The following is a 19,586-nucleotide window of genomic DNA, read 5'->3' on the forward strand; positions in this document are numbered from 1 at the left end:
TCGACATGTTCTACCTCATTTAGCCTGAATGGATTGGAGGAAATGAATTTGAAAGGAATATTTTTTAAAAAGTGCCCTTGCCCAGCATTAAGTGGCCAATTAGTCCATTTAACGTTGCCACTTCACTTTATTTACAGACATGTATTACATGAGCATCGTTTTATAAGCAAAACTGAAATTAGTTTTACTGTAGACTCCCAACACAGCACGGTTGTGCCGTTAGTGGCATTTACATATTCACGTGACAAATGACAAACTAAAACAAGCAGTGAAAAGTCCCTCGGAACGTTGAGAAGGTGCCTTCCTCACTCACACATCTAGCATAGCAGCCACCGTCCAGCGAATTACAAGAATACTGAGACATCCTAAGTATTTAATCTTCCTCACCCTTGGAAAAAGATATACATATTCGGAGCAGGTTTTTTAGAACAAAAAAAAAGCTTCGTGGTAACTTACGTGCACAACGGTTCCCTAAGAGCACCATGTGAAGAGTGCATTAATGACATACGAGTCCGTAAAAATCCTGTCTCTTCAGGCTCTGTGCTCGCAGAGTGAAGGGTCGTGTGCATGTCAGCACCTGGTAAGGTGATGGCAGCAGGCGGCTGTTGTGACCATGCACCGTTTCCAAGCAGAGCAGCACAACTCCATTGCTTTTGGTCAGCGATGCCCACGAAATCTCCGATTCCACGGGAATTCCATTCAAGTATCGGGAGAGCCCCTCTGGAAGCAGAGCCAGTCCCCCTAAGCTTGGCGCAGGGTCACCTCCGTATGCCACGCCGACCGTGCCAGCAACGCCATCCCCCTTCGATGCACGGAGCTGGTGCTCCACCACCTACCCAGGGCTTGACTGCGAGTTGGCGACACGGAATATATTTCCACACCCGACACACCGCATCCACTATACCTCTTGCTATGGCTACGGCTCCTAGTCACGTGCCACCTACTCCAGTAGACGAGCGACCTGAAAAATATTCGGAGAGAAATTGAGCCTTGCTCCCATCTTCGATCGACGATCGGATGGTGAAGAGGGTGAGAGCCATCAGTCATGGAATGATGCAGCCAGGACGGAGGCAGAGGCAGTTGCTCTAAGATTATTTTTTTACTTTGGCGTCTTCCTTGATCTTGTATATCATCAGTTCCATGCAAGAGGCGGCATCCTCGGTGGAGTTGTGACCTCCCACTGCGCACAGACGAACAGGAGTCACGTTACTCATGTTTGCATACAAATTAAATAATTAAATTGCGGAACGATGTTCCTCAATGTTTTCTATCCAAAAAGACCAAAGGGATTTGTCCAACCCCGCGAAAGACCATTCTGTGTAACCGCACAGCGCTCCGGACGCCGAGTCATCAGACGCAGGGGCCGAGCACGTTGAGGAATGGGTGACGGGTCGTGGCATAACTATCAAGTATGCAGCCAATGCAATTACACCAGGGGACACGGGAGAAGGGTCCCATTTAATTCCCAGCCGCAGGGCCCGCGCCGACAGGACCGTGGCCGCTGGCGATACGAACTCACCGTCGTTTTGTATAATGCGCTGGAGATGCTCGGCCATGAGCGTGCGTAGTGCGCGCTTGTAGGGAGAACCCATCCGGTGTGGGAACACTACGGCCGTGTCTACCACTGTGCTGTGGATAATCTGCATGGGGGGGGGGCACACACCGCGGCCAGGGTTAATGCCGTCGCCGTACGGTCACGGGGGGGCCGACGGCAGCCCCTATAAGGACGGTCAAAACACAAGCATGGGGCCTGGAGGTGAGCGTCTGGGCGAAACGTCGTCGGCACCGTCTCTCGTTCCCAACCTTGAGGGCGAAGAGGTCGCTCTCGAGGCTGTGCCCGAGCAGGATGGAGTCGGCGCTCAGCCGGCTGAGCAGCGCGGCCTGCACGGTGCGGATGGTCGTGGTCGTGTCCCGGAGATCTTCCTCCGTGACGCCTGAAAACCTGCGAGCACGGAGGGCGCGCGTGCAAGAACACATTTTACGGGAGGGTTTTGGTGCCGGTAATATCACCCTTAAAACGAGGACAACCAAAATTCTGATCAAAATGCAGAGTTTAACTTGTTAAACAGCTTTCGAATAAAGAAAAGCAGCAGTTGTCACAGTTTGGTGGAGGGCAGCCAACCCAAGCTAATTTTGACGCTGCTGTTGAAAAAAATTATAATGTATCTCCATCGCAGTTAAAAAAAAAAATCACAATTCAAGGATACGATTTGATTCAAGAAGGAATTATTTTCTGTTTTGGTAAAACCAGCAACTCGAGTAGCTGCAAGAGTTACGTGAAGCAATTAAATATACACACATACAAAAGGGTACGAATCTCACACGTACAACTCGTGCGAGGCACGGGGGCGGCACGCGTCGGTGGGTCTTGGCCGCACGGCTCACCTGGTGTTATAATCGACCACCTCGCTGTCGGGCAACACGAAGGTATCGTAGACGGGCTTGAGCTGCCAGTCCACCACCGTGACGCGCGTCAGCTCCAGGCCCTGCTTAGTGTAGCACTGCACAAACACGCGCGCGCCACGCGGTTAGCGCGCACGGCCGGCGTGAAGACAGCACCCACGGGGAGTGCTGGCCCGGGCGCGCGTACCATCTCGCAGTCGAGCGCGTAGACGCCGGGGATCCTGTCAGGCACCGGCGACTTGGCGATGGTGCACACAAAGCCGTCCAGGCTCTCCTTGCGCCCGTCAAACACGTGGCACTGCAACAGAGCACAGAGCCGCACGTCAGCTCGGGCGAGGCCCACGCAAAGTCGGAAACGTGACCGGCCGCAGCGCCAACCCGAGAAGCGCGTGTACCTTGGCGACCTGGCATCCTGACGAGCCCACGCTACCCTGGCAGCAGTTGTAGCGCGTCTCCCATCCGCCCGACACTGCCCACACACGAGCGAGACATGCGGGGGTGGAGGCGGGGGAGTTAAGGCGGCGTCAGCGTCGAGCGCTTACGACCACGATGCAACCGGGCCGAATTGTCACACGAGAGGGCGTGAAGGGTGGCGCGGGGAAGCGGATGGACGATACCCACCGCGCTGCCGCCATGCCCGGCCGTAGTGGTAGGTGCACTCCTCCCGCCTCAGGTAGTCGCCCTTGAGGTTCACGGAGTAGGAGGTCCCACAACGGCAGCAGATCCTCATCAGGGCTGGGGTAGACAAAATCGGGGTGGGGACACACATTAGACCATGGGCTCATGGGGCTACTGCCCAAGACTTTTGTGTTTCAAGGGATTTCCATGTTGAAGTAGCACGCACCACCTGGCTAGGACACCCACTAGGAAGGGCTTCCTGGCCACCTTATCCTGGGCCTCATTATGCGTTACACGGTGCCGTAGCCAAGCCATCTCTTGAACAAATCCAGGGCTTCTCTATTTTATATTAAATGTTATTTTATTTATGTTTCAACATTTCCCCCAATTGTATCCTCATGGTGCTATTGAGACAAATAATTCATTAAGACTTCTTGCAGGGCAATGCAACTCTTTGTGTTAGAGAATGGCCCACAACCCTTCAGGTGATCGACATATACAAAAAGGAAACTAATTAATACATTAAACACGAGCTCCTAGTTTAATCATGGGGGGCTGTCTGGATTCAAACCTACGACGTCGCCAGCTCAGTGCTCTGCCGTCTAAGACCACCTGGTCACCTCATTTTGCAGTAAATTTAAACTGATAAAATAATTGTGAAACGAATATATCACATTTTTATCGACAAGCATAGTGACGACAAATTGTGTGAGACTACACTCTCGTTCGAGGGAAGGTAGCATAAAGTGACGCATTATCACCAGAAGCATCCCCCACCACGACCTTACTCGAGAACCGCACATGTACATGTACATTTAACTTTTCGCACCGTACATAGCCAACCAGGCCAATCGAAGGTGCGAGGTAGGGGAGAGGGGAGCGGTGGGAGGTGCTCACGGTCTTTGTTGGCCGTCTTGGTGTCGGCAGTAAAGAGGATGGCTCGACTGCAGCGCTCCGGGTCAGGCCGGGGGTATCCATTCTCCCGGAGCTGCTCCTCCGTCAGCAAGTACGCGCTCAGCCGCTGGAACAGTGACTTCTCTGTGTGGCCCCACGCACGCATGCATGCACAGACAATGTAACGCTTCGGTACGTTTTGCGTCAGTGTGCGGCAAACCGCTGCCATAATCACGGCGCTCCTTCCCCGTGGTTTTCTCCCGATCTTAACCATCATCACAGCAAGCGTGACAGGCAGAGTCTTCATTTTTTTAATTAATATCGTCTGGGTCGCTGGTAGACTGCAGTAGGTGGCACGTGACTGGTAGCCATTCATAGAGAGAGGTATACAGGTGTTGGTGTGCCGAGTGCTGACGTATTTTCCAGGTCGCTGACCTGGACAGACACGGTAAGAATTAAGCCCTGGTGACAGAGAACCGACATGGGGTGTGCCGTACGCCTCACCGTCCAGGTGGCTCTCCAGTGGCTGCCCCTTGCCGTACAGGTTCATGGTGAAGCTGGCCTTGGCTGCCATCTTCCCACCTAGAACAGCCTCGTGGGACAGTGGCCGTCGGCTCAGCGACATGGCTGAGGGCGGTGGGCCGACGGGAGAGAATGCAGGTAAACAAACTCGCTCGGCGCGTAACAAACTCACATTAACGAGCCAACGAGCGCGTGCTGGGTGCAGACTCCTCGCGGGGGGCCGTACCGGGGGCGCGGGTAGGGCTCGGGTTGCCCTGGCTGCGCAGCTTCTTGAGGACGTTGACGGCCACGTTCACGTAGATGGCCTTGCTCGAGCTCCGCTCCATCGCCACCTTCTCCTCTGCCAGCGCCTGGCCACGACACACAAGCAGCCGCTAAACCAGTGGTCGGCAAGCTAAATTAACAAGAGCCATTTTTTTTCAAATGTGCATGTGAATACGAGGCAGCGGTCCTGAATAAATAACGTCACGAATCAGTCCTTAAAGGGCCGGATGCGGCTTGAGTCGCAGGCTGTGGACCCCTGTGCTAAACAAAACCACAGCGATGGCGCTCTGCTCTGCAAGGGGCACCTCCGCTTTCCGTTTCCAGGAGTTCTAAAAGAGGTATTTTGAAACAAAATGGGGCAGACATTGCCAAACTCCCGAACGAGCACTTAATTGTCAACCCCACATGAGAATGTCCCGCTTTCAATTTACCCCGCAAACAATGGCCTGTATTGAACTGTATCAGAACACCGTACGTTCGATGTGAATATCTCTTTCAACAATGGGCAGATAAGATTGGCATGGCTGGCGAAGTACGGTGCGAAAGAAGTTTAATATATATCCAAGAATAGCCCACATTGCGGCTAAGATCACCAACCTAAAACCATGGCCCACACAGAAACACCCCTCCCCACTTCGATCATTCACCGGCAGCGTTTTACATATTCACCAGGAGTACTGGTTCGCTCGCAAACCTCAATGAACAAATCTTTGCCGATAAACTCCACACCATGTAAAAAGAGGAAGAGGCACGGGCGACATGGCCGACAGCTGTTTCCAGTGCAACGAGCACACGCCACAGTTGTGCGCGTGGGCATGCTCCACGTTCCTACCCTGTCGAAGGCCTCCTGCTCGGAAGAGCAGAATTTGAGGCACTCGTCGATGAAGACGTTCAGGTAGCGCTGCCTTACGGCCAGCGGCACCTTGCAGTTCCTGTCCGCCATGATCAGCGGCCGCTTCATCGCCGGGTTCTGCGGGGAAACGATCAATTAAGAGAATCAGCTAAAACACATATCTATCTATAAATGGGCCAGTGAGGTGGACAGGGTAAGACCCCAAGTTCCTAACAGAAACATTGGAAACTAACATTTTATTTACCATGGACCATTTTAGGAGCGTTTTTCGTGACACCGTGTTACAAAGAGACAGACGGCCGGAGCTCATGCATGAACGCTTTCAACCAAAGTTGAAAAGCGTTAAAATAAAAGCGTTAAAATAAAAAAAGGGAGCCACAAGAATACGCGGGGTGGGGTGTGACGCGGGGCGTGACGCGGGGCGTGACGCGGGACGTGACGCGGGGCGTGACGCGGGACGTGACGCGGGGCGTGACGCGGGACGTGACGCGGGGCGTGACGCGGGGCGTGACGCGGGGCGTGACGCGGGGCGTGACGCGGGGCGTGACGCGGGGCGTGACGCGGGGCGTGACGCACGCTGGGGTTGGGGGTGTGCGCCATTCTTCTCTGTGGCACCACGGTGGTCTTGCACATCATCGTGGCAGGCGTGTGCGCGGGCGAGGTGGCGTCCACTTGGCGCGGCGTGAGGGCGCCAGCAGTCCCCGCTTGTCTCCCGGCCGACGCTGCACCGCACACGGCGGGGAAGCAGACACAAGTGCCCACAGCCACGTCAATCGTCTGCCGGCGAAATGGCAGAGCAGCGTTCCTTGCATGCATTGCTTTTTCTACTTATTATTACAAATGTTATTATATAATTTGAGAGAATAATTAACATATGCAACATGGAATGTCGTCCCAAGTGTGCAATGATTATCTGCATCCAGTGTCACGATTTACCCAGTAATAGGGTACGTTCAGCCCAAAGTCAGAGGGGGTGCGGATGAAGATGAAGGATGGGAGGAGGGGGGGGAGAAGAGCGGAAAGGGGTGAGTCAATGCGAAAAAGCCAAGATGTAAGAAGGAGCAAGAAAGTCTGCGTGTATTCTTTTAAGTTTATTTGGTCATCCAGGTAAGAACTCAAGAGACCAGGATGGTCTCGTTTGCAAGAGTGACCTGGGTAAGGAAAGGAGATGCTGAAGATGGTCTCTCCAACTTCGGGGTATGTGGCCAAATACAGGGGGAAGGCAGTGGCATCGATGTCAACTGCCATTGGGAGTGATATCATGGTAGTGCCCACGGTAACCATTAGATAAGAGTTCATTAAAGCCTTCCCAGAGCAGCCTTAACGAGTTAATAATTGCTCGTCACACGAGTCTGTACAACTCCAATCTTAGGGGGGAGTCCTAAAATTTCAAGCTGTTTTATATTTTATATCAATAAAATGTCTCGGGGGGGGGGTGGAAAAATAGCACCTATCGGCCCACTTCCTTGGCTCTGCCACTGCGAGGAGAGGCATGCAATAATTCACCGCAGGCGGCAAACAGATGGGTGTTACCGTTCACCGAGACGGCACCGCGCGCACCGGCGGCCAGCGACGTCGTGAACAGGCCGTGCGCGACGCGGCGCTTCCCTCCGAAGGGGGAGGTGGACGGCGAGGCGGCAGGCCGTGCCGCGGTGGCGGGCGAAGCGGCAAGAGGGAGGCTCGCCGGCGCCGGGGCCGCGGTCAGGGACCGCTGCTGCGCCTGCAGGAGCCGCGCTTGGCAGACCTGCTGCGCCGTGGGGCGGTAGGGCCGGATAACCGCCTGCCCGGGCTTGGCCTGAACCCGTAGAAGCGACAACACGACACGCGTTAGGCCACGATGTCGAGTCCGCAAGCAGCTCTGGAGAGGACACTGCTACGGCTTTTATACTACGAGTCCATTTCTCAGCCAAGTTGATACAAATGTGACAACCAAAGTAGCGTGGGTTCGATAAATGTATAACCGGCTATGAATAAACAAGTGGTTCAAGTGGTTTATTTTTTACCATGGCCAAGAATTATGTTCAAGCTAAAATCAAAACATAACTACATGCTTATGCGCCCAATGAGATGGACACAAGCACAGCAATGAAAAGTACTGCTTTGGTCAATCACAGCTGGTTGTGGGACCCGAAAGCTTGGATAAGCGAATGTTGATGGGTGTGCCATAACCACGGATGAAAACAAAGGGACGGTGAGAGTTGGGGTTATGGTTAGGACTACCCAATTGGACGCAGGGCTATTTTTCAGAGCATCACGATTCAGTGTGAATGCACGGCTGCTATTTCAGTGAACAAGACGAAGTGTGTGGAAGTTGGCCCATGCCCATGGTGATTCACGCGTACCGTCTCAAACTTGGAGGTGTGAGCAACCCTTTTCTTCAGAAGCGGTACGACTGGGGTCACCCCGGAGCTGCCCTCCTCCACGTTTTCCTGCATGCACACAAGAAGCACAAACGCACACACGGGGCGCCAGCGGTGCGGATACAACTTCAAATACCTGGGGCATATCGACACAATCCGGTTTCTATGTAAAAACACTGCTCAGCAATCACGTCACACCCCCCGCCCACACCCGATGTTCGCTTTCAAAACAGAAACCACCACTTGGATCTCCAAAGCTGATGACCTCGTGGTTGTTTTCCCTCCTTTGGCTGCCACCCCGCGATTCGTCTCAACTCCTGGCCACCAATCATTCTAACATCCTGTCCTTCTCGAGTTCCCTTACTTGTTTGAACAGTCAACGATGCCTCTGTACGTTATTTAATCCAACGCCACACAGAGAAACGTATTCGCTGTGAAATTACATGAGTCACCTCACATGGCACCATCCTCTGGGCAACAACGAAACTGGCAATATGGAAATGCATTCAACTTAAACACTGAAAAAACATAATTCAAATGCTGTACGTTAGACACACATGGTGATGAGTGTTTAGATACCTCACTAAAATTGTATGAAGAAATTATAGATACATTTTTTTTCCCCACCAATCTCGATACACTAATTAAGTATTTTAAAGGACTAAGAAATGAAAGGATCGCTTGGGGTATCTATAAATGGATCACCCTTTACTACTGTTACACATTATTTTGGCCCAACTGTTTAACGTCACCATCCAAAGCTGAAAAGTTACTTGCAAACTACTCCATCAGCATAATACAAAGCAACAATCACCCTGAACTGTAACACGACTGCAAGGCGCTGTAAAAATGACGCAAATACCAAATGTAATAAATTATTGTTTTACAACGGTCCTCTGCATGCGTGGTGCACAGAAATTAAAACAGCATTACTTGACCAAGGCTGGGCCGTCGCCGTCCCTTGTCTTCCTTCTTAATCTCTGTTGATTCGTTAAATATGCGCAGGCACTCCTCCATCGGATCAGACTCCTCAAAGTCCATCTCCGACGCAATGGCGGCATAATCAATTTCATCATCATCATCATCGTCGTCATTGTCGTCGCCGTCACCACCATCGCTGTCGTCAATGTCACTCTCGACACCGCGGATCGGTGAGGTGAGTTTTGGCCGCTTGAGATGACCCCCAATGCTGCCGCTGCTGCTCGGCAGGGGACGTTTTAACGACTTGGACACCAAACTCGCAGTGGAAACAGAGGCCACGCTCTGATCTTCGTCCTCGCTGTCATCTCCAAACAGGTCTTTCTGAGTGATTTTATTTCGCTTCTCCTTGGCAGGATTACGCGTGGGCAAATTTACGGCGGGTTTATCTTCTTTATTTCCGTCCTTTCTCTTTTTGCTGGCTTTGTGACCTCTCTCTGTGCCACCGCCATCCTTGTGTGGCTTCAGTGCAGAGTCTTTGCCCTGGCGTTGGTTGTCATGGCTCCTACCTTCCTTTTCCGAGCTACTGCTTTTCCTTTCCTTCTTGTCTCTGCTTTTTAAATGAGGCTTTCTGTCTTTGCTGGAGTGTTTATGTTTATCATCATCCTTTGCTTTAGTTGCGTGAACGGTTTCACTTTTTTTATCGTTTGTGTCACCCTTGGAAGCTTTGTTTTTTTCTGTTCTCACTGTGCTATTACTCGAGCTATGAGCGCTCTCAGAGTTTTTGTGCTTGTCGCTTTTGTTGTTTGAACCCTTATCCTTATCGCCTTTGGAACTGCTACATGATTTGTCCTTTGAGGAAATCTTAATCTCTTTAGTTTTTAATGACCTACTCTTTTCTACTTCCGCCCCTTTACTCAATCCGGGATTTTTTTCTAATTTAGAACTTACTTTTATCTTATCAGTCAACTTGGAGCTACCAGAGCTGGTTTGTTTTTCAAGAGGGCTCTTATCTTTTATCTTCCGATCAGCTTTTAACCTGGAATGGTTTTCCTTCTCCTGTACTTTTCCTGAATTGTCGTCATCTCCCCTGCTGAGCCCCCCGATCCCGCACTGCACGGCGATTTCCCTCAACACCGGCTCCGCTCGCTTCTTCACCTTGACCTTTCGGACAACACCCGACTGCGGAACCTCCTTATTGCTGCTGGAATCCCCATTGTCGTCAGCGACCACGGCAGCACCGTCATCATCACCATCATTGTCATCCTCGTCACTAAACTGACATGGAGGCCCCTCCACTGGTGCGGCGCCGAAGGGGGAATTGTCCCCCATGCCGTTACTGGCCGGGGTCGCGACACGTGCATCTTTAGGCGAAGGCTCATAAGAGACTGTGTCAGCCGCGCGGCTGTCAGACGACCGATGTCTCTTCTTCTGCTGCTTGGAGTCGCTCTCTTTCTCCGGAGTGAACATGGAGGTGAAATTCATCAGCGGGTCATACTCCATGTTGCTGGTGGGTTTTTTGATATCGACCACGTACTTGTTTGACGGGGCAACCTGCTGGGTGCAGGCAACCACCTTGGGCACATAATGGCTGGGGTCTTCATCTCTCGGGCTGTCCAACGTGTACTTCGTTCGGCCCTTGGCGGTGATTGGCGTGGGGTTATATTCCACGGTCTTTGACAGCGAAAAATCCGCGGGATCGTACTCCAGAGCAGCCGAACGAAAGGAAACCTCGTTATTCTTCAGCAAGTCGCTCCCGGCGGTGAAACCCACATGCTTGGGGCCAAAAACGTTTCCACGCAAGAGTTCTGGGCCCACGGCTGTGGGATCATACTCGTCCACCGTGCTTGAGTGAGCGGCATAGGTCAGCTTTCTGTCCTGCAAGCAGCGCGACAACTTTTGTTTCTCCTGCTCCATGGCATTCTTGACGGCCTCGATGGCGCGCGTGACCGCCTCCAGGTCATCGGCTTGGGTCGCCACGACATTCCGAGCCGGAAGCTTCTCCAGGAGGCCGGGGTGGCTCGGGTCATACGCATCGTCTGTGGCCACAAACAACAGTTAGCAAGTACCACTGCAAAGGTTTTCGCGTTTGTGCTGTATAGCTCTCCGATGTGTTTTTTAATTGTACTGAATGTTGTGTTTAAAATCCTCTGGTTCAGTAATACCATCTCTGGTCTGAAGATATATATATAGAATGTGATTAAATACAAAAAATACAGGAAATAGCATAATCAAAGAGACCATACAGCTACGAGGCCCAAAATTTCCGATTTACCTTTTGATTCAGTTTTTGATCCTGGAACTTCCGCAGCTGAGAAGCAAAGCAGAAAATCAACATAACATGGAGTTAATATGACCATCAGGAGTGTGGACTCATTATATGCTCCTGTTCATGATAGACTTAACAAGTGCAAAATGCAACTTCAGGTTATCAATGCACTGCATGTACTGACTTCTGAACACTCACAGCCAACTTTGGCATGAGACCGTCCCTGCATGTCAGGAAAGGTGCATTCTTAAAGGTACAACCGTTAAAGGCTCAAGATTTCAACGTGTGGCTGAAGTTTCACCATAACCCTCACTCTGTATGGAATCATCACTCTCACCCTTGCTCTCATCTTTAATCACCACACACAAACCCACAATCCTAGCCCTCACCAATAATCTAATCACAACTTGCCCTAAACACCATCCACAGCCTACATCCATTCACCATCCTCACCCCAATTAATTTAACCTTCACCATTATCCTCACCCCCACACTTTAACCACCACATCCTAGCTCCTCACCATCTCATCATCATCTGCCTCACCCCACACCCTGCCCCCATCATCACCATCGTGCTCACCCCACACCATCTCCCCATACAACCACCCCTTCACTACTCTCATCACCACCATCGTGACCCTTCTCACGACCATCACCGCCATCCTCACCCCTCTCACCGTCAGCACCACCACCCTCTTTCACCAATTCCACCACCATGTTCTCCAAATACAAAGAACCCCCGTATAGCATTTAACTGACTGTAGGAGCAAGACATTGCTGTTAGCGAGCATCTATGATTAAGGCCGGCACCGCAAACGAGGGAGTGGGTGGCCAGCACAACTCCCGGCCGCCTTTGTATCCCCAGTGGCGATATTTACACACCGCAGCAGGTACTCATTTGAGGCCGAGTCAACCTAGCGAAGGCCCAGGAACGGTTCAGATATTCGTCACCAGTGTTGCCCGTGAGCGGGAATCGAACTTGGGTCGCTCTCCTCACACCCCGTCCCCACCACCACCTCCTCATCACCGTGCACCCTCTCCCTCACCTCGTCGCTCGCTGCCCGCTTTGTTTCGCGCCGACCTCGGGTGCTTGAAGTGGCAGTGCGGCCTTTGGCATCGCGCCTCGGCGTAGAAGGGGCAGTCGAGGCTCCGGAAGTATCCCGTGGAGGGCAGCATCGTCCCGGCGCACTGGTGGTGGGGGGAGGCGATCGGGAACCGAGTCCCGGTCCCTCGAACCTTAAGACCAGACACCCCCCACTCAGCCCAGGACTGGACACGCCGCGGTGGCTTTCACCCCCGCGTCCCTTATCCTCCCAGACCGGGTCCCCTTAACTCCAGAATCCCTACTCCGCCTGCGCCGGGTCCCCCTTGAACCGAGGGCCCCCCTTCTTCTCTCCCTAGACCGGGTCCCCTTAGACTGGAGGAGCCCGGCTGGTCGCCTTCTGTCGTGGGAGAGGTCTCGTCACCCCTCGACCACCGGACAAAGCTCCGTGTGGAGCTCCTCCCCTCCTGCTAACCGGGCTCTCCTCAAGCTCGAGGTCACCTCTCCTCTGGACGCGACTGGGCCGGGCACCGAGCGTCTTCCCTGGCTGGGTCGGGCAGGGTCGGGCAGGGTCGCTCCCCCACCCCGGGGGTCGCCCCGATCACCCCCGGGTTCGCTCCCCTCCGAGCTTCGTTCCCGGCGCCATCGCCATTGCTCCTCCCGCTGTGTTCCCGGACGTGACGTCAGGGGGGGGGGACTTCCCGGCAGGCCCTGCGGCGGTTACCCGGGGCGACCGCGATTGTGATGATGAAGATGATGAGGAGGAGGAGGCTACACTCGAATTAGTGATCATCAGTGGCACAAAGCCAACACCCCTGCCTCACCATTATTAGTGATCATCAGTGGCACAAAGCCAACACCCCTGCCTCACCATTATTAGTGATCATCAGTGGCACAAAACCAACACCCTTAGTGATCATCAGTGCCACAAAGCCAACACCCCTGCCTCACCATTATTAGTGATCATCAGTGCCACAAAGCCAACACCCCTACTTCACCATTATTAGTGATCATCAGTGGCACAAAGCCAACACCCCTGCTCTCACCATTATTAGTGATCATCAGTGCCACAAAGCCAACACCCCTACTTCACCAGTATTAGTGATCATCAGTGGCACAAAGCCAACACCCCTACTTCACCAGTATTAGTGATCATCAGTGGCACAAAGCCAACACCCATACTTCACCAGTATTAGTGATCATCAGTGGCACAAAGCCAACACCCCTACTTCACCAGTATTAGTGATCATCAGTGGCACAAAGCCAACACCCCTACTTCACCTGTATTAGTGATCATCAGTGCCACAAAGCCATGTCAACACTCCCGCTTAACTGCCTCGCCTGGTATGAAAGGTCGTGGGTTCGATCCCGACGCTGACGATGCCTGCTGCTGTATATTTGGAGTTTGCGTGTCTCTTCCACGTGGTGAGATGTTAACTACCTCATCTGGTATACAGGAGGTCGTGAGGTCGATCCCGACCCTGATGCCTGCTGCTGCATATTTGGAGTTTGGGTGTCTCTCCACGTGGTGAGATGTTAACTACCTCACCTGGTCTCCAGGAGGTCGTGAGGTCGATCCCGACCCTGATGCCTGCTGCTGTATATTTGGAGTTTGCGTGTCTCTCTCTCCACGTGCTCGCGTTGATTTGTCTCCGGGTGCTCCGGGTTTCGCCTCCATATTCAGAAACACGCGTTGAGTAAATGACCGCTGTGCATTTCCACATGATAAGCCTCTTGGTTGAGCTATAATTTGTGACAGAGGTCGCTTCTGAAAAAAATATAGAGAGCTCAGTGGACCTTACCTGGTAAAATAAAAAAAATGTTGAGTAGATTCCAAATTTCTGTCTAGAGTAATTGGTGTGGTGGACTCTTGGGAGGGATGAAGTTATTAAAATTGATCTTTACGCTCACCATACGCGTAAGCAGTAGATCATTACATTTTCATCGCATAACTGCATTTTCACGATTTACAGTCACAAGTGAAGACTTTTAAAATACATTTTGGTAAATGTAGCGACCATTATAGCGGAGGTCAAGTTATTAAACAACATACAACCATGTATCTCAAAACCTCGAGTCTAACCTTGTGATGGATGCATGTAATAAAGGGCTTAAGAATCGATTAAACGGCCTTCGTGACCAGTGCAACCACAAGAGGCCGCTACATTCACCGCCATACCAAATGTTTTTTTTAAATCAAATTGGGACCCCCCAAATCGTGAGAATTCATCGCATGCCGAGGTGAATCTTAACCCCAGACATGAGGGTTTCCAGAACGACTAAACGGACTTTCTTGGGCGAGGACATGCACATTTAGGAGCGATTCCATGTGTATGTGAACGCTCATACATTAAGGAATTATATGGCCTAGCGGTGGTAGTGCACATTTGCCGTGTTGTAGAGATTCACGGTTCGATACAGCGACCGCCCTGATGAATACTGCAGGTGTATTAACCATTAACATTTTATTTTAGCAGTTAAGACCCACTAGGATCGTTTTTTTCACAAGCGACCTGGCCACCAATGATAGCTGAACGAAGTGGCTTCTCATGTGGATATGTATAGCAGCCAAATACTCAACGCATATTTCTAATATGTAAGCGCCGTCCGCTTCAGTGGACGTTAAAGACCTTGTAATGCCATGGTTACATGGTCTTTACACATTGTCGCTTCCTACTTCACACACTTGCCAGGATCCTCCTGAAAAGTCGTGAATCTTTAACCGAGCAAACAAGCGTATACATAAAAAAACACAATTATCAAGTTTATTATGTTATACTTGGTAAATTTGCAATTTGTGACATTATTACAGAAATGCGTTAAATAACTTGTATCAGTTTTGTATGTGTAATGAGATGTTAATTTAAAACGTAGGCTTTCGCGACCAATGTTATCCATAAGAGGAATTATGGGTTTAAATCGTGTAAATATAAATGTTAAAACCGCTACCACCCGACACAAAGCCAATTAGCAACGAAATGTCATGTTTTGTTTATGTGGCACACCTTACTCATTTTCAGTGTCGGGTGTTGGCGGGTTTAACGACACATGTACGCGATCGAACCCAAAAAAAACCTCTCGTGAAAAATACGTAAATTGTCGAGGACATTTGTGACTACTCTGGAAGGTCTATCTGGCGACTGATTCGGTTGGCGAATTTAAAATGTTAACGAGTCGACCACCCTGGACCCACGACATCGCACGGCAGAGGGCGCGCTCGTCACGTGGAACGACTTTCGCAGCGTTTACAGAGAAGAGATAAAGGAGGCGACAAGCGTGGGGGGGGGGGCAAACCACCACTTCAGCCTTTATTCTGTAGACTTCAATAAATACACGCACATAATCAGTGCTCTGCGATATACATAAAACCACGTGGCCATCAAAGAGGTGGCCCCTTTCCAGCCAGCTCTTCAAGAAAGGGGGGGTGGGGGGGGAAAACATCAAGTCAAGTCAGCCTCCGAAGCCGGCTTCACGATCGCTTTGCTTCTGCAGGTTAAACGCTTCAACGATCCGACAAAAAAAACACCCGCGCTAGTCTGACCTCTGCACTTGCAAAGTGTTGGTATTAGGGTTGCTACTTTATCCTGGTTTTTGCCCAAGATCGTCCTATTTTTCGAGGTAGCTGTCCTAGGAAATTCTGTAAGTCTTCCCACAATACATTATATTTTCATATACGTGTAATATTTCCACTCTTTCGCTATCGTTAGGCATTCTTTGCATTATATTTCCCGGGTTGGTAGATGACTTCTGTGAATTTGGACATATACCTCCACTTTAAATAGGCTATGATCCCAAAACAATACATGACCCACATCTCCCTTTAAAAAAAAGTTATTTTGAGTATCATTGAGCTCTCACATGATTTTTGCTTCGCTTGTTTTTTTACCCAAGTAAAGCCTCACTGAATCTGAAGACTTTTTTTTAGCAGGGTCCTGCCAAATTTTAATAGTAGGCGGGGCAACGTTGTTACGTGTACTCCTAATTTTAATAATTTGCAGGTAATTTTTCAACATTTGGGATGTTCGGCCAATACGTTACATTGTATGTTTTTTTTTACTATGGGATGAAACCGGAGAACACGAAACCCATAAAGAACGGGGGAGGGGGGGGGGGGATATACAGACTCCACACTGAAAGGTACCCGAGTCGGGAGTCGAACCCAGCCCGTTCCTTTTTGCGGTGAGGCACGAGTTGTGCCATGGTGCATCCTGCCGCCCATTTTTATCCAGGATTCAAATACCCCATTAGCTGAATCCTACATCCTATTAGAAAGCAGTTTTATTTCCGAGATAATCATCGTCGAAATGTTTCAACGTCAGTTTATTTGATCAAACTATTCGCGTGGGTGTGCCAGCACTGGATTTACACAAACTCTGGGCCACAGTCACTTGCGTTAAGCCCGGAGTTTATAGGCGGCCGTCATACACGCTCCGGTTCCATTGGAATTGAAACGTGCTGACGAACGTCATAAAGAAAAAAAATATTTCCAGACAAGTAAAATGTAGGAACCCTTTAAAGGACATTCATAAATAGTGCCTCTCCTTTGTAACATAAACTATAACGCAAAAGAGCATTAAAACGTCAATTATCTAGTTTGGCAGCATCGATAAGTTGTTTACAACGGAAAGGTGCTCACTTAGTATGGCATCCTTCTGCACGAACCAACCGTTAATAAATCTGCACACAAGAAATGTGTATTTTGCAGCCTACTTTATATATACGGTGTATATTATGATAAAACAGTACCATATCATAGCAAGTAACGTGCACCGATTGAAAACTTTCTTGGGCAAAGTGGTATTGCGAAAAATCAAGTTCAGGTAAAATAAATGACTCAAACTTTGTACCTTTAAAAATTTTGATCAGTCTACCATCAATTATTTCGAAGGGTACACATACTGTACTCTGATGGGGTTTTTTTCCATGTGTCCCTCCAAATAATAATTGCTCAGCAATTTTACTCTACGTGAATATAATGTCTCACTTAAATTCATCAGCTGAACGTTGCATTCTTACATTCTTTAATACTTTCCTGCAAATTAATATCCATTAACTTTTTGTTTTTAAAAAATATAGTATCACCAAACCTAAGATAATTCACATTTTCAGTCTTGAAATGATGTCAGACAATTTCTGGGCGGAATTTTGGATCTGTTGCTCAAAGTTAAATCTATATTCTGCTGCTGACTTCGATTTTCTGTTAACCATCTTGCATATTACCTGCCATGACACATGGATAGAAAACAGACACTGACAATGAAAAGGCTTAAAAATTGTGCAAAGTAGCGTCGAGAGGGGCATGCTTGGAGTTATATTTAAGAAAAGGAGCATACTGATTAGAGAATATATGCAAGTTATAGACATCACACCAACTCTTTAAAAAAGTGGGCTTGGCAGGGCATCGATAGGAGGGATTATGCCTGATGTTTGAGACTGAGGAGGGACTGGTAGCCAAAGGAGCGAACATACTCGAGAGGAAGACCGTTGCAGAGACGGAACAGTGACATCAGCTCGTGTGCAGGACCCAGATGGTTTGTTGCATTGTGAGAACGCGAGTGATGCCGAAAAACAGAGGCCTTTAACCAGCAGTGGATAGTCCATGGCTGCTGCTGCCATGTTTGATAAGTAACAACCACTTACACTGGGAGAATTTCAATAAAAATTGTATTTTTAATCTTGCACTGTTTGCATTTACTTAGAAACGTGGCAAATGAGGATAAAGTGTGAGGGCGGTTTTGTTCCTGTTCCTACAACAGGGAGCCAGAGCCGGGTAGTGAACGCACACGTGTGTGCAGGATGCCACAAACTGCACCCATTAGCAGCTGCGTCTTTGTAGTAAAAGCAGCATAGTGTGTGGGCAGACGATTGTCTACGGGGTTTACTAAAACGCTTGACACCACTCTCCCAGACAGCAGCTGAAATGTCGATAAATGCCATTTGAGTGCTCAGTATTGTACACAGCATTTGACAGACACAGCCCACTGAAGCATCAATGAAGAGATACCGTATTTTATAAGTAGCACAGCCGAATATACCAAGACGCATCCTCTCTGTAGTTGATGCCAGACTGACCGTATTATTGTGCAATCTTGAACTTATTTGTTGCTACAATTAACCTGCCAGACACAATTTTCCATAAATATACCCTGTTTGTTGGGGCTTAGCGATCGAATACAATGACAAAGGTAAACAGGACTGTCTCTTGCTAGCGTGCAACTTTTACAGTATGTCCCCAAAAATGTACACAAAAATTGCCGTGTGTTTTCAAATTTTTCAAAATCGGTTTACATTTACAAAACACGTTTTACAGACGCCTTGCGAAGCGGAACTGCTGAAAGAGGCTCAAATAAAAGCACGTTATAGAAAAAAACGAATGGCGGGAGGTGTGCAAGTGTGCAACTGTACAATATGGGGGGCAGGAACGCTGGGAAGAGGCAAATGCCCATGGTTTGAGTTAAGGACGTCCGTTGGCGATGGCGGCGTGGTGCAGGCATACGCCCCGGAAGCACCGCCCCCGACGCTTCAGTACTCTGCCGCGTACTCCGTGCCATGCAGGCCCCGGCACAGGAGAGTGAACTCCTTCACCATCTCCTTCACTTTCCTTTTGTTCACTCTCTCCCTGCAACAAAAAAAGAGTACAATAATCTGCTTTGGTAAAGAGATACCACCGGTACAGGGCAAAAAGGAGTGGAGGGGAAACCCAGGGTGTGGTGGGACGATTATATTTTAAAACTTTTTCTTGTGCACAGCCAAATAAATAAAAGCCATATTTTCAGAAATTAAATTATCAGCACGGGGTCAGGAGGCCCGAGGCTGGTTCCCTTGAAGCATCGTTGATGTGATGGCGGCAGGGAAAGTGGGGGTGGTGGGGGAAGTGGGGGGGGGGGGGTCTGGCAGCGGTCGGTTCACCTTAGAATCTGCTGCCCAAAGATGTCCTTCTGCTCATGCGTGACACGCGAGGATGGGAAGTCGGGTCGCGCCATGGCTTCCTTGAGCCACAGGGGCAGGTACGCGAAGCAGTGCTTGTTCACACAGAACAGCACCTCCGCAAAGTTGTCCATGAGGTTACGGGGAGCCTGGCCGCCAATCGCCTGTGGCACACGACAGCAATACAACAACAGCAGCGAGCAGTGGCGGCCTAAGTCACTACCTCTGCAATGCTATGGGTTTTGTTAATTAATTTCAATTGCCGAATTCACAACACAGCCACAGGCCATGATTTCATCATTACAAAAGCGCCAAAAATCCCACCACCTCTGTCTTGGCATCTGCGAATAATGTTGTGACAATAAAATTAATATATCCCACAGCCGACATCTCATTTGCGTAGCCAGGACATTTTTTTCAAGTTAAAATAAAAGCTAAGTAGTACCACGATAGATTATTTTTTTTCCTCTACAGTACGATAACTTCGGTGGCATTTTTGGTGCCATGTCACCACTG

The 19,586-nt window shown here is 49.8% G+C and overlaps 2 protein-coding genes across 4 annotated transcripts in view; both read right to left on the reverse strand.

The window, feature by feature from the left end:
- Nucleotides 1-107: 107 nt before the first annotated feature.
- On the reverse strand, nt 108-12,843 carry REXO1 (RNA exonuclease 1 homolog). Of its 2 annotated transcripts, none has more exons than XM_032966012.2 (17): nt 12,148-12,843; nt 11,108-11,143; nt 8,848-10,871; nt 7,897-7,983; nt 7,115-7,349; nt 6,131-6,276; nt 5,534-5,671; nt 4,664-4,787; nt 4,420-4,542; nt 3,919-4,059; nt 3,025-3,138; nt 2,799-2,872; nt 2,591-2,701; nt 2,386-2,501; nt 1,804-1,942; nt 1,520-1,640; nt 108-1,180 (listed from the first exon to the last, which is right to left on the reverse strand). In XM_032966012.2, exons 1-17 carry the CDS (start codon nt 12,275-12,277, stop codon nt 1,092-1,094), a joined length of 3,948 nt encoding a protein of 1,315 aa, XP_032821903.2. In that variant the 5' UTR covers nt 12,278-12,843; the 3' UTR covers nt 108-1,091. The 2 variants fall into 2 exon arrangements, with proteins under 2 accessions (XP_032821903.2, XP_032821901.2); XM_032966010.2 differs by having other exon boundaries at nt 7,088-7,349.
- A 2,581-nt stretch (nt 12,844-15,424) lies between these two features.
- IPO13 (importin 13) overlaps nt 15,425-19,586 on the reverse strand; it is a 69,712-nt gene continuing 65,550 nt past the window's right edge. For both annotated transcript variants that reach the window (XM_032966015.2, XM_032966014.2), the window contains 2 exons: nt 19,053-19,234; nt 15,425-18,762 (listed from right to left, as the gene is read on the reverse strand). In XM_032966015.2, the coding sequence (XP_032821906.2) occupies nt 18,666-18,762; nt 19,053-19,234 (279 nt within the window). In that variant the 3' untranslated portion in view covers nt 15,425-18,665. The remainder of the gene's footprint in view (nt 18,763-19,052; nt 19,235-19,586) is intronic.

The sequence above is a fragment of the Petromyzon marinus genome, chromosome 35, assembly GCF_048934315.1.
Source record: "Petromyzon marinus isolate PM22_M1 ecotype Great Lakes invasive population chromosome 35, UKy_Petmar_22M1.pri1.0, whole genome shotgun sequence".
Lineage (NCBI taxonomy): Eukaryota > Metazoa > Chordata > Hyperoartia > Petromyzontiformes > Petromyzontidae > Petromyzon > Petromyzon marinus.

Coding starts and splice junctions, on each gene's coding strand:
- REXO1 (XM_032966010.2), bottom strand. CDS start 12,277: ATGCTGCCCTCCACGGGATACTTCCGGAGCCTCGACTGCCCCTTCTAC. Junction 2,873..3,024: donor CCGGGCATGGCGGCAGCGCG/GTGGGTATCGTC, acceptor GTGTGTGGGCAG/TGTCGGGCGGATGGGAGACG. Junction 1,181..1,519: donor GCGCATTATACAAAACGACG/GTGAGTTCGTAT, acceptor GTCTGTGCGCAG/TGGGAGGTCACAACTCCACC.